This window comes from Pomacea canaliculata, linkage group LG3 (assembly GCF_003073045.1).
Source record: "Pomacea canaliculata isolate SZHN2017 linkage group LG3, ASM307304v1, whole genome shotgun sequence".
Taxonomy (NCBI): domain Eukaryota; kingdom Metazoa; phylum Mollusca; class Gastropoda; order Architaenioglossa; family Ampullariidae; genus Pomacea; species Pomacea canaliculata.
In genome coordinates this window covers 30,835,853-30,850,659 of record NC_037592.1, presented here as the reverse complement: position 1 = coordinate 30,850,659, position 14,807 = coordinate 30,835,853, and the positions used below count along the sequence as shown (strand labels likewise).

At 40.7% G+C, this 14,807-nt stretch overlaps 1 protein-coding gene and 1 long non-coding RNA gene across 2 annotated transcripts; both read left to right on the top strand.

Annotated features, from left to right (window-relative positions):
• Window positions 1-152: 152 nt before the first annotated feature.
• On the top strand, window positions 153-12,790 carry LOC112559789. Its single transcript, XM_025231195.1, has 6 exons — window positions 153-319; window positions 583-1,316; window positions 2,207-2,363; window positions 3,064-3,247; window positions 10,184-10,399; window positions 10,782-12,790. The coding sequence occupies exons 2-6, from the start codon at window positions 1,118-1,120 to the stop codon at window positions 11,280-11,282; spliced, it is 1,257 nt and encodes a 418-aa protein (XP_025086980.1). The 5' UTR covers window positions 153-319; window positions 583-1,117; the 3' UTR covers window positions 11,283-12,790.
• Window positions 6,881-8,731, top strand: LOC112559790. The gene is made up of 4 exons (XR_003098374.1): window positions 6,881-7,132; window positions 7,331-7,558; window positions 7,878-8,040; window positions 8,439-8,731. It is a non-coding gene; the product is annotated as an uncharacterized LOC112559790 (long non-coding RNA).
• Window positions 12,791-14,807: the final 2,017 nt, after the last annotated feature.

The window sequence follows — 14,807 nt, the reverse complement described above, 5'->3', positions numbered from 1 at the left end:
ATTGCGACAGAGTTACTGTCGACAGAACTTACATTAAGTGCATGCAATGTGTCAGATGTTTGCTTGTCTATATACATTTCTTTTACATTTTCGAGAAAGACACTTTGACCCCCGATGGCTAATCACTCAGACTGTACATCGGATGCGATAAGCCCACCGCCTGTCAGCGGTATTTATAACAGCACGTCCGGCCTTTGAGCCGCACCTTTACATACCGATTGGACAAGCTCTCACTCACGGACCTACACGCCCTCAGTCCTCTCGTCGACTGACAAAATCCTGATTTACTACACAACTAACGACATAAAATTTCCTCTCTGTAAGTACATCTCTTACATATGCTGTGTGTATATATATATTACTATTGAAGTATATCAAGTGATAAAAAAAAACAACAACCGCGGATACTGAGACAGTTTCAACATCAATAAAAATGTCATTTCTGCCATAGGTTTTAATGAATTTAATTAATTGCGTAATTAATAATAAGTAAAATTTTGTTTCATATTAACAAACCGGTAGTGCAAGTAATATATATTTCCTGTACATTACATTTTCTCTGCACGGACAATTACTTCACAGGTGACGCTGAACAATCAACAGACTTGAACTGTCGGTCTTGTGACAGGGAGCAGGCTGCCATTGGCGACCCATAACCTAGCGAGGGTGTTTGGGACAAGTGAACTGTACACTGGTTGTGCTCAACAGTAGGTCAGGTGGGGATCTGCACTGTCAGCTTTTGACGGGTGTGTCAAATCTTTCGCTCTTCGAATTTGGACTTGGCTCGTGACTTCTGTTTGTTTAGGTTTTTTTTTCCTTCTCTCACCAAGTCACGAGAGTGGTGCTTTGTATATTCCAGCTTCAGAGTTCTCGTGTACCAGTCTACATGACACGGTAGTGGTGTACATGTTGCTGAAGTATTTCCATTGCGCAAAGCCCTATCAGTAAGGTTAAAGTTTCCGTACGAAGGAAGCGACAAGGAGAAGTTGAAGCAACAACAAAGAGGACAGTCACTGTAGACAGCGACAACGGGATGCAGTTTGAGAGCAAGTGAAGTGTTTGTATATTCGCTGGAGGAACGCACCCTTCGGACGATCAACTGCTGAAACGAGCGAAAATGCCGGCGCCGCCTTCAGTCCGCGCTGTGGTCGTGGTCGCCGCGTTGATGGTGTTGTCGCCGGTGGGAGTGCAGTGTCAGTGCCGTCCTAACGACGGGCCGGCTGGCAACATGGTGTGCATCTCAGCATCACAGTATGAGAATCAGAGCCAGTTCGCCACCTGTCGTACCAACAGCTATGTCCTTCGCAAATCTCGGGGTAAGGAGCGAAACCTTGAGGCTATTTTGTCAGTAAAACCTACTTTAAAATTTGCCCCTAAGGTAGAGTGGTCAGTGCTAGAAACCCATCTTACATTAGAAAAAAACAATCGCGGCATTCCGTACATTGTTACTCGTATGGTGTAAGAGACAAGTAAAAGGGAAAAAAAGGAACAAATAGCACTTTATATGATTAAAGATCCCCAATCAATGTAGAATAAAAAGAAATAGAAGTGGTTTTTTTTTTTTTACAGATAAATCTGTATTTTGTGTGTGTGTTCTCCCTGAAAAATAAATCATTTACTTGTTAATAATTAAAAAAAACTCTAGATATCAGGTAAGATCAAGGGGGAAGGTACTTTAATCAGTCGCATTCCGGCTGGTAAGCGATAAGACACTTCAGGTTCACATTTCAGCCAAACCTTACACCATAGGTATGTCAGCAACCACTTAGTCCCAACTTGACGACTCGAAATTTTAACCATGGGGGGAAAAAAACGCAACAGATATGTAATATTGGTGTAGCAGTCCGCGATAGGGGCCAACTATTCTACATTACTGTATACACAGTACATGTAGGTACGTGTATCGTGTACATGGTGTGTAGACTGTGGCCTGGTGGAGATGTGGGGTGCTGTAGGTACATGACATTGCCCCTTGTATGCCCTTGTGTTATTGAGGTCGAGATTCACAGCTGGAAACTCGAATAACTGACTTGCCTTTCATTGCCGATTTGACAAAACATCGTGGGAGAAGTTCAGCTTTACTAGCGAATATTTAATGTGTATATGGCACTTGCTTTGAATCCTGCGCCTCCTGGATTGCAGAGATGAATAGGGTTCATGCTGTGCTTTACCGGGGCATTATAACAATTGTTTGTTTACGTTTCAGGAGATCATGCCTGCCTGGACGATGGCTCGGCTTACTGTTACTACCAGTGCATGCTGGAGATGCATGATAAAGAAAGTGGGCCGGTGAGCTCTGACTGTAGCTGCACGTCGCCCCTGCCTCCTAGGCCGACTAGTTCGCTTCCTTCTAAGTGCTACAGGTGAGGCAGTGCACCTGTCGAGGTGTCAGAAAGCCTTCAGTCTTGTTCTAACTCATCCGTAGTAATAAGATGTAATAACACCTACAAACCAAGCCGTGCTCAAGAGTATGGTAATCGACTTCTCCAACTTTTTTTCTCACCCACCACTAACAAAACTAAACCTCTGGGTGTACCTAGATATCTTGATGGATTAGTAAACATTTTCTTGGCTTTAGTTATCAATTGGATGATTTTGCTCCTGCTATGTTATTTTATTTCTCATGTTCTGTAATTTCTTTTGTCCCTTACTTTTGTTTCAAGTAAAATGTTATTCTACATGATCAGACGCTCGGTTTCGCTGCTGTACCACCAATTACCGTCTAAGCAAATTACTCTCGTCTGCGATGCACATACATGCTCACGCGAATAAATTACCATGCGCACGTTGAAACTGTATTGAAGAAGGTGATAACAAAGGGAAGAAAGAAGGAAGGAAAAGGAAAGAAAGAAATAATGAAAGAATGGATGGATGGATAAGAGAAAAAGTAAAATAAAGAAAGAGCCGAGAAGACGGCGAAGAACGGGAAGAGAGAAAATTAAACAAAAAGTGGGTTTAATAGACATGAGTGTATTGCTAGCAGGAATGCATGTAAATTTGACCTTTTTTTATAGTCAGTGAGTCTCTATCAATCATCTTAAATGCATCTTTCTCTGGCCCCAGCCCCTCGGGAGCAGACTGCAGCTGGTACAGGGACTGCCTGGAGATGGAGTTTAGCTGTGCCGGGGGTCGGGACAACTACGCCATGGCCTACTCGGAGCACTTGTGTACGATTTACAAGACGAAAAAACACCTGCTGACAGAGTCAGGTCAAAGGTGGCTTAACGCCACGAATGCGTGCCTTCAGGTAAGTTGTTATTATTACAGCAATGATGGAGCGTGAGTCTGCCATGTAACAGTCTTCGAAGTCCAGTAACCTCAACAACAAAATTTTCTTGGCCCTGCAATTTGTTTGTCTGAAAATTCTGCAACCATATAAAGACAGCTATGGCAAGTGGTAGGTGTGGGTCGTAAATAAATTACATTATTTGCTGTTTTAACACTTGAAACAGTCGGTTGAAACTGTCTCCATCTTAACTTCATTGAATTGTGTAGACATGTGTGTCTTCGTGCTGTATTAAAGAGAGTCACGAGAGTTCATTCCTTTTTTTGTAGTCTAGTGCAGGCCATTCGGGGTTCGTTCCGGTCGTGAACTGGTCATCGAAGTGAAAACCTTGGTAACAGAAGACCTGTCCAATTTTCTTTATACCTGTGACAGTAGCAGGAGGTGCGCTGGTCTCCAATAGACATGAAGTTGATAAGAACGGCGCACAACTGATGCAAATAGTCCGACTACAGTTAGGATGCACATGAATTTTCCATGCATGCCGACAATGTCTTATCGGTGGCAACTAAATTAAGTAACTTGACCTGCCGATGTTAGCAGACTATGACAAAACATAGCCTTATTCTAATGACAATGAGTCATTGCATAGTAGCAAAATCGCATTGTGTGAATTACGTGCACCGCCTCAGTGTTGTGTTTGCCAATACGAGCCTCTCAACTCAGAATTTTGAAAGCATGAGTCAAATCATGAATTAAATGGGAACCCATATATTTTAATTTGTATGAGACACATGTGTTTTTACATTACATGCTGCTAGGGAGGTAGCAATGTTGGTAAAAGCTTCAGCATAACAAGCTAAGCCTTGAAAATAATTCATTTTAGGCCTCATTTCTTTCTTTAATCACCTTCTATTAGTATTATCATCCTATGGTTAATAAGTGTTTTGATATCTATATGTATACAACTCCTTAAGGAGTGAAAAGTATTTTCACTCTAAATATCTTTTACTCATTTCCTCCACTGCTCTCATCCTTCTATTCGCCTTCACAAAGTGCATGTTGGGAAAAAGTTCAGAGAAAAGCTGAGGAACAGGAACGACATCCCCGTGCCACGTGAATGACTGTTTACAGTTGTGTTTGTACAACACACGGTGGCTCTGTGTGTGGACATGCGTTTGCACACGTGTGTTTGTACAATACAGTGGCGAGATATGGGTGTGTGTGTGGGTGGGTGGGTGTTCTCTCTCTAATAAACGCAAGATGACCTAACAGCGTCGTTAACCGAAATGTCGTTTTGCGGCGCATGACTGTTTTATCTCTCATTCTTCATTTCTGACACATCAAGTCAGTTCCTTTATCTTTTATCCTCCTCCATATATGTATACATAACAAGAATACCTACAATATGTTATGGCCAAACAATGAACTGATTGCAAGGCTTATCAAGCATCATGATCTATCTATATCTATCTATCCATGAACGCGTCATAACAGAATCGTGCGCTGAGCAAACAGGATCCAGCAGATGTCCTTAGAGCATTACCAGAAAATTCTCAAAAAAGCCAGTAGAACATATAAGGCAGTGGTTCTCAACCTGTGGGGCGCGACCCCCTGGGGGGTCGCGACGTGCCTACAAGGGGGTCGCGAAGGTGGTCATTTTTTAAAAGTTCCTTATACCGGTATTAGTGAAATTAGCTTAGATTGTGTAACTGAGTGGTGAGGGCGATCAAACTCCAAATCTCTTCTCCCTATTCAAGTACACTGTCTCGGCATGCAGTGACTTCTCACTTCCAAAACTCAAAACACAATCCCCCTCTCAACAATTAAGCCTCCAATCTCCCTCCTCTCGTCTTTTGCCCTCTCTCTCCCCCAGTCTCTCATCGCTGACTCCCCTCTCCCTCTCCAGTCACACCTCTCTCTCTTTTTTTTTTAAACATCTAAAAATCACGCATTCAGGAAACGTCCATCATTCACACCCTTTCGCCCTCGCACATGCTCAGTCCTAGTACTCTAGTTCCCTGACAGAAGGCCATGACCACACAGTGCGGGGTGGGGGCTTAAGAACGACCGATGACTGCTGCTATTGGCATATTTATCGGACATATTTGAGAAGCTGAACGTTGTGAATACTTCTCTGCAAGGGAAAGACACCAACATATTACAAACAACTGACAAGATGAATGCTTTCGTCCGAAAAATTTCGTTGTGGACGCAAAAGATACGCCAAGAAAATATTTTTGATATGTTCCCGTGCTTGTGTAAGTGCAAGGCTGACAACTTGAATCTTGATCAGGTGAAGAATGTAATTATTGCCCATCTAAACGGACTTCAAGAAAGGTTTCAGCATTACTTCACTGAAACTGATGTGACTCAATAAGATTGGATTCATAATCCATTTCTGGCTGATCCTAGCACAAGCGGGTTGTCCACGGAAGAAGAAGAGCAGCTCATCGACCTTTCGAGTGACCAATCCCTGAAAATGGTCTTCCAAACAACACCAGTGCCAAAATTCTGGATTAGCGTCAACGGTGAATATCCTCTCCTTTCTGAGAAAGCAATGAAAATTCTTCTGCCATTTTAAACTTCGTATATGTGTGAGCAAGGATTTTCATAAGGTGACCAGACGTTTCGGGGGCGAAAGCGGGACACGTGCCGATGATGGTGTCGTCACCGTCAAAAAAAGCTGAAAAAAAGTGATTTTTAAAAACAAGCGGGACATTCGATGGACTTGCCACAAAGCCAGAAAGCGGGACATTGGGCGTCCCCTATGCGCATCGTACTGTCAACGTTATCTAGGCCCTATATAGGTTACCTATATTGACAGGGGAGAGTACTCTTACCAACCAAGGGCCATAACCCTTTAATAATGGCACGTGACTTTTAGCCAATTGTGTACTACGTGATCGGAAGTGCGCGCCATTTGCAAAGTTTTGTTTCTACACTTTTCGCAACAGGAATTATAATTAAGCTTCTTCAGCCGTCAATTCCAATACTGATACATGTGTTGGACTCTTCAATAACAGTATGTATAATTTATATACTCTAAATTAGCATAGTTATTGAGATTTTAGTTCCAAGTTCAGTGCAGAATATTACGCTAAGAAAAGAAAGATTAGAGTACACATTAACGCAATAAATGCACAAGTTTTCCAGAGAGAAGTAGAAATCAGGCCCAGCAGTTCTGAAAGCTTGCAATTTGATAATTCTTTAGCCGTTAGCGATGCAGAGAATTCGGAGCTGTCAGAATTTCCTCAAATAAATTGCGATTACGAAAGTGTAGGTCACGAACTTTACCATTCGAAAGCAACAGAATTTCGACAGTTCCTTCTGTTTACTGGTATCCCAAGTAGCGTTAAAAGTATCGATTCAGACAAATTAACTTTAATGGCATTTTCTCTACAACAAATGGTAATGACTGTATGATGGTCAATAATTTATTTTACTGTTATTCTAGATAGCTGGCTGCTGGCATTTAAAGATGAAAGTGGTCACAGGATGTGCAACTGGCCATCACAATCTGTTGAACCAGATGCAAGCTTCATTAATTAGAGCTATAAAGCCAGATTCCTCATGTTCTATGCTTCCAGTTCTCCTGCACAAGTCATTAAGTAAGTGCAATTTATTTTTTGATTCCTAATATTCATAATTAATTCTTGTGCGGAAGAAAATTTATGAACTGTTTGAACACTATAACATGTCATTACGGCACAAACAGTGTAACTTTGGTTGTGATTTTGCCCTATAAGAGTGAAAGGAACTAAAGTACGTGATTATATTAAAGTGAAATTTATGCTGTGCTTTTGGTCTTGATTTGTGACATCTAATTAGCACCTTTGCCTTCACGCCTCCAGCGCCCCTTGTCTGGTGTTCATCCTGCCAGCACAGGGACCCCCAACCCCTTGGAAGGTAATTTGAAGTCATTTTGTTCATAATCATTTTAACATTTTGTTTGTTCTTACCCTCGGCCAAGAGTTTGAACAGCGTTTTTGTGAAATATAACTAGAAGTGCAAAATCCCAGGCTTCTTTTGCCATAGTGAAGAAAATTGAAATAAATAAGGATCACTATTTTACATGTTTTCTGCTATTGCATTTGTTGGTTCCAGGTAAACAAGATAAACTACAGAAAGCTGTACAGCATATACTGTCTCTTCTGGAAGAGATGAAAACTGACGTGAAAGACGTGAAAAATAGGCTTGCGCAGATGGAGTGCCAAACCCAAGAAAAGGAGCTGACATCTGACACAAGGGTTACAGTTTCCCTTAAAATCTTCAGAGGATGTAGAATGTCTCAAGTTGGATTTAAAGACAGATCCAGGAAAACGTGCACGCTTGGTATGTACTCTATTCTGATTTGTTAGGAGTCAAGTGTCTGTGTGCTATTCCCTTTAAAGGTTTTCATAGCATTATATTGTATAATGTCTGCAGTACTAAAAAATAACAAAAGCATTGTTATGGTGGCATGAATTACAGCTGATAATAAATTTTCTGTAACCACTTTAGCTTGGTTACGAAGAAAAATATGAAACTTCCTTAATGGTTTTCATCCATATTTTGGTCTTATAATAATAGTTCTCATAACATGTATCATGATACTGACCACAGCAAGTTTTATTATAAAAAAGGATGTTTGTTTATTTTTGTCTGTTTCCAGGAATGCTATTTGGCGATGAGGGGAGGCTTTAGCTTAAAGCTCGTAGTCAGGAGTATACTGTCTGTGCTATTTTCAACAGAATTAGCCCGGTGTTACAACTATAATGGCCTGAAGGGAAAGAAGGGACTGAAGAACCACCCCTTTATTTTAAGAACAGTTTAGGGTAAGGATTTAAATATTTGACTTTGTGTTTTCATTAGTCATTGAGAAAAAATATTTCAGTGTGGTCAAATTACATTGCAAATTTTAAAATATGTACACATGTTTATGCAATGTCTGGTCCTTTTAATCAGCTGGTTAATACTGTGTAGAAAGGGATTATGATGACAGTTTATGGATAGAGTTCTCCTGCCTATAGAAATTCTAACTGAAATTCAAATGCAGCTCCACTTGTTTCTGTTTATAACGCTTTAAAATTTTTATGCCACTTTACATATCTTTATAATTTGCTTGTACCTTTCTTTATTTCACCGTATATTCTGGATTTTTAATTTCAGCGACCTACAATTAAATGATTATTTTTATGCAGACTTCATATTCTTATATTTGTTCTATTTTTAGATGCTGCAAGAAAAAGTTATCCTGATGCTACGGAAGTGGAACTGCAAATTCAGATTTCGAGATGGCTGACTGGGGCGAGAGATCGTGAAAATGGGAGAAAGGAAAGATTTTTAAAGCCTGTAAATAATTCTGGGGTTGAGGGTGAATTACAGGAGAAGTAAAGCTGTAAAAATTTCAACTGATATTTGTCTGGAAAACTCTGACATAAACCTGTACAGGTCAATGCTTTACGAATTTGTGTAAATAATCATTTTTTTTAATTAACAATTAAATAAACATCAGTAAACAAAAAATTATGTTTGTTTTTGGTAACATTTTTGCATTTTTGTATGAACGTTTTTGCTGTTTCTTATGCAATCATTGCAAGACACTCATTATTAATCCATTTATTTTGCATTTATAGGGTTATGTTGATGTATTTGATTATTTTTGCAAATCAGAATACACCGAAATACCTAAAATTACCAATAGCAGCTGAAAAAGACATCTGGGATTTATCTGGGATTTGCCCATATTGCCTATATGGAAAATCCATATAAGACCCATGGTTAACCCGTTTGCGCTTTCTACGTTGGGACCTATATAGGTTTACCATATGCCCCCTAGATTCTGCTATATAGGGTCAGCGTGGGTCCATGTGGGTCCTGTTTTCTAATGCTACTTGGGTCCCGCCCGATGAGCAGGCGGGACACGAGGTCAAAAGCGGGACTGTCCCGCCTAAAGCGGGACGTCTGGTCACCTTAATTTTCAGCATTGGCAGCACTGAAGTCTCAATACAGAAATCGTGTGGACGCAGAGGCTGAGCTGCGAATAGCAGTGGGTACGAACATCGCACACAGGTTCGCTTCTCTATGAAACAGCAAGCAGGCTCAACCTTCTCATTAATCAAAGTGAGTGTCCAATAAAATAATATTTATTAGCACCGCAGAATTTGCTTTAGTAAAATTTCATTAACAGTTGTACTTCTTGCAGATACGAACTTTGTTCTTCAGTTGTTGAATTGCATTGATTTCCTCGACGCGGCGTTCGAGGTTAGCTAAGGCTCCCCCCTCCTCCACCGACCTAAGGGGGTCGCGGACGTACCGGTGTTCGTCAGGGGGGTCGCCACAAGTAAAAGGTTGAGAACCGCTGATATAAGGGAATACACAAATACGTTAATAAGTCGGCTGTCCTTTTTAAAAACAACAACAACAACAACAACAACAACAACAACAACAACAACTGCGCTCTCATCTGGAGGATTTAATGAAAATCGCTGCATCACAAAAGAAATGTCACTCTTAGACATGTTTCCGTATCCTCGTCAAGAGAACAATACGTCACCTTTCGAGGATGTAACAGGAACAGATCACGAGAAGTGTATGTCACGATTATGACAGCCTCACAGCGAAAACGTGACTGTACCACTGGCGTCAACAGTACTGTGGCACTAAGTTGACTATAGTTACAGAACAGATCATACAGGAAACAACAATTTGCTGATCGAAAAACCTGTGGCACTCCTTTGGTAACAAGATATACACTAATGGGAAAGAAATGAGAAGGTTGATCGCAAAAGAAAGAAAGAAGACAAACAAAAATTTTTAAAAATGTAATTTAGGCAGAACTCAGCTGTTGCTGACTTGTTTTCAATCTTGTTTTCTGAAATATTTTTATTTTCGAAATAATCTTTAACATCATATTGGTGTCCATTATACCGCAAGAACTGTTCGCATCTGATTTGCTTGTGTGTGTGTTTTTCTCAGGCAGAACTTGTCCCAATGCTTCAACCTTTCAGGAATCTGACGTGCGAGGACGTCAAGTCACGTGCCTGCAAGACACAAGCTTTGTGCTACTTGAATCCATACTTAGACTATCCTTCTGTCTGTGAACTGCAGCCAGCAGACGTCTGGACAGTTTTCTGGACAATCAGGGATGCCTTCAGGTCGCATTTCGTGGAAAGCATTTTCGGACTTATGAAGGTATAGGCTTTGATATATCGATGGATACAGTATATACTGACTGATTATTTTACAAGTGCTTAACGTAATGCTGAACACGTATGACACCACCACAACAACAACAACAACAACAACAACAACAACAACAACAACAACAACAACATAAAACATTGTTCGCTATATAAAAATATGAAACACTTATGATTTGTGTGTGTTTCCTTATATTGTTGTTTTGATTTCGTCTGTCTTCAACGCAGATTTATAAGACAGATGAGCACGCTTCATTTGCAGACAATTTCGTAAATCTTTTAAGTAGTTTTAAGTCGAATCCTCTGGAAAATTGTCGACGATGATAATGATGATGATTGTTATTATTGTTATTATTGTTATTATTATTCTGCAGGTGGCATCAAGCTGTACGGCAATCTCGACCCTGACTTCTGACATGCAGCACCTGAGGGTTCGAATCCTACATGCCGACGTGTTGCTCAAGACGCGAGAGTTGTTCTCGGACCTCGAGGCCTCCACCTCCGAGAAAAGAAAATCGCTACAGACCAGACGCAAGCGGCAGACGGAAGAGAACATAGCACGTGTTCTCCACCGCTCACTAGCTCCGGAACCGATACATCTGGCATGGAAAGGGGTAACCAACACCCAGCTCCGTATTCATCAGTTGGCGAACGAAGCGGTGGATTCCCTGGCCAGGCAGCTGGATTGGGACGAGGGAGGAGTCATCTGGTTTGCTTTTGCAGCCGATCAGCATGACAGGGAGACGCTGGACTTGCATGTTTTGCTAGGTGACCGTCATGCTTTCCACCTGGCCAACCCCTGGTCCCCCAGATCTGACCTGTCCAAAGTGACCCTGCAAGCCGGGAGTCGATCAAAAACGCCGAGGTCACTTTGATCTCAGAAGGTCAAAGTTTACGGGTGCAGTCGCTGGAAGTGTGCGGCAATCCTAGAGTGCACTCGAGTGCTCTCTAAAGTCGATGCCCCGGTCAGTGCTAACGGGGCACCACGTCAGTGGATGATACCTAGCCTCGTTCTTATAGTGACCATGGGAGCAGTGTTGATGTTTTAAACATTTCTGGACCTGAAGTGGTACTCTCAAGTGCACCGTGGTAAGGAGTCGTCATGACGATAACTAAACCACATTTTAAGACCTGTTTAACGTGTACAGGCAAGATACACAAACTATAAACACTGTCGTGCACAGCATTTACCTGCATTAACTTACAGAAAAAAATGTATTTTTTTGAATTTTTGCTTATTAAAGCTTACTTGTGTGTAGGGTGGGTGAGTGGGAGTAGGGGGAGGGGTTGTAGTGCGTGTGACGTGGCAGAGAAAGAGAGAGGCATGGCTTAAGAATGATTTATTTTATTTGTAAATAACAATTAAATTATTTGTATCCCAGTTAGCAACTAACCCATGTATGTTTTCAGAATCAGCTGTCCATAAATTTGAAGTCATCGGTTCTCCCTAACGTGATACAAAATCAGTGGACTGTTGCAGCTTGCACAGCAGTCACTATATCCGCTTTATTCAAGATTCCATTCATTATTTGTCACCTTTGCACTGAGTTTAATTATGTCTAGTTTTGAACATGCTAAGTCTTGTTCACAAAGTCTTGTAAATAATCAGCTATAGTTTCTAGCTTCACTGTCATCCAGAAAGAATGGGTTGTAAATAGAAACCTTCCCTGTAATGATATTCGGTCATACAAGAAAGTACTTTTACTTGCTAGCTATCTGACAAAGAACATATGGTCACAACAACAACTACAACTGAAAGTTTAATTGTTACTGACGTTGTGCTGATGTATGTTGACTTAATTTCAGCTTGTTTTCGTGAAAGGGCATTTAAATGATGTGATTACATTTTTAAAAGGAGGAAGGGCCTTCAGAAAAGATAATACGAAAGAAACGAAAATCTGTTTCACTCACAAACATGCAGTCTATAGTGATGAGTGTGGAAAACGGATGGATTTATTCTCTGTAGTGGAAAAATAAAGCGGCCACTGTGTAAACTATAACAGCTGTTTAAAGGAATATAAACAGTCACACTTTCTTACATGTACATATGTATATATATATAGCAGTGTGTGCATTACTGTGCGTGTGAATATTCATATACATCGTATGTATGATATGTATCTTTGCATAAATGTGTATACGAAGAAAGAAGGGTGAAAGTGGAAGGAATTATATATATATAGTGCTTATGATTTTATAGCAGCAGCCGCGCTTATAATTTAAAACCGTGATTTGGTGATTTATTTGTTTCTTTTATTTGTAACATCGGAATGTCACTTGCTTTGTATGATGACTGATTGTTTAATGTGTTGAGAAATGTGATAACTTCAAACTTTATAGAGTTGAGGCTTCTAACAAATAAACACCAAATTATCGAAGCAAACACAGAAGCATGTGTATGGCCCGTGAAGCAAAGATTTGCAACTGATCGAAGGGAAACAACCTCTTGCTGTGCACGCCAAACCCGTGTGCTTACACTACATGATACATCTTTACATCTTCTCTCTCTCTGTTCTAACTAATGAGCTCATGTTTATATCGTAGTGTAGGGTTAGGCAGGGACTGACATGCACGCACGCACGCACGCACGCGCGCACACACACACATACAGACCGGCGCGCATGTGTGCACAATGGGAAAGTGCGTGTCCGATATCACGGCGATATCCTCCCCAATTCAACCGGAGATAGGAGGATGGGGAAGCTGCAAAACCCTCCCTTCTGCCTCCTGACCCTGTGTCCCTGATTTCAAACCTTAATCATGACCTGTGACCTGGGTTTTTTCAGGAGATGATTGCATGGTGGGAAGAGAGTGATAAGAGTAGAGTTTAAGAATTTTAGTGGTCGGGGGAGTGGCATTTGTGATTGCGTGTGTGTGGGGTAGCAATAAGAAGGCGAAGCAGGAAGGGAGAAGGCATTCAGAGAGAGTTGTCAGGTTAGGATCATCACCCCACCGTAGTGATTGTGAACGTTTCGCCTTTGCCTATAACCGGCGTCCAATATAGCTGCATGTTGTTCTACCCAAGACAGTGTTGACTGTGTTTATTATTGTGATGAGGCTAGGAAAGCAATACCTATCTCTCCCGTTGCATTTAAACGACTAACAACGTCTATATTGAAATGCATATATAAAACAAATATATAGTTAACAATAATGTTGTTTTTGTTAACTATCTACTTTTTGAAATATTTCACATTTTCAGACTATAAAATGCTATATACTTATCTTCTCAAGATGATAAACGAAACAAAGAAGGAAATATTCCGCAATGGAATAGTAAGGCGTGATTATGAAAGCAAAACTGAATAATTGAAAAACCTGATCGAAAACGTACGTGCCTGCGCGTTATAATTTTTAAGGGACGAAAAATTATTGAGACGCTGCATGCTTGCTCGATCACTAGTTAAAGTGTTTACTGACTTATTATTGTTGACGTTTCACCGAATTTCAAATTGCCTGTTTGTGGTGGTGATGAAATTAGAGTGGTGACTGAGAAAGTGTGGGCGATGAGCGAAGACAGCGATGTCAATGTCGGCAACGGAGGAAATCACGTCCCGCGAGAGGTAATCAAATGAGGCAAGTTTTACTGTTCATCTCAGATTCCAGGCCAAGTTTTTTTCACTCCATCTTAGTCTGACATAGTAATTACACTGGACTAAGTTCCATAAAAATTGTAAAACTGGAGTAAATATTATTACCTATTAATTTCTCCTAATTCCCGCCACTTCATTCGCAAATAGTCCGATTCTTCAAATGGCGGAAAAGCAGCCCGCGCCTTTAGTTAACCGTTTCGCTTTTAATTTGTTGTTTTCATATTTCTTTTAACTTGTCATACACTTATCTTATGATGGTTTCCGTTTTCTCCCAAGTTATACTCTTTAACAGAAAATTATGGTTTTAAGAGTGTTTAATAGATTTTGGAAAGCAAAATTAGTGAAAGACGAGCGTGGTGTTAGCTAGACGGTTAATTACGTGCGCTGACATGTAGTGATTGAAGTTCAAACGCCGTGACAGTAAAGTTTCGGTTGTGTGGCTACAGCACATTATGGCTTATTACTCTATTGCACACTTTCTTTTGTTTGGGCATTGTTTCTTCATGCTTTGGTAGTTTTCTGAGCTATTTTGAAGACGGACTCAAGAAACAGTCCCCGCTACGGAACACGCAGTTTTTCGCCATGAAATATCAGGAAGAGGTGGCAGTAAACAAACTCAGCGCAGACACCGACAGGTTGCTTGAAGTAAACAATGACCAAGTTCACTTTGTCGACGTTCTGCGGAGTTTTGTAAGACTACACCTTTTAGAGAAGTCTTTTGCGATATAGAAAACACAAGCATATTTGATAAACACAGGCAACTTCCTGATGAGCTTTAATTTGTCACACTCGCGCACACACACACAT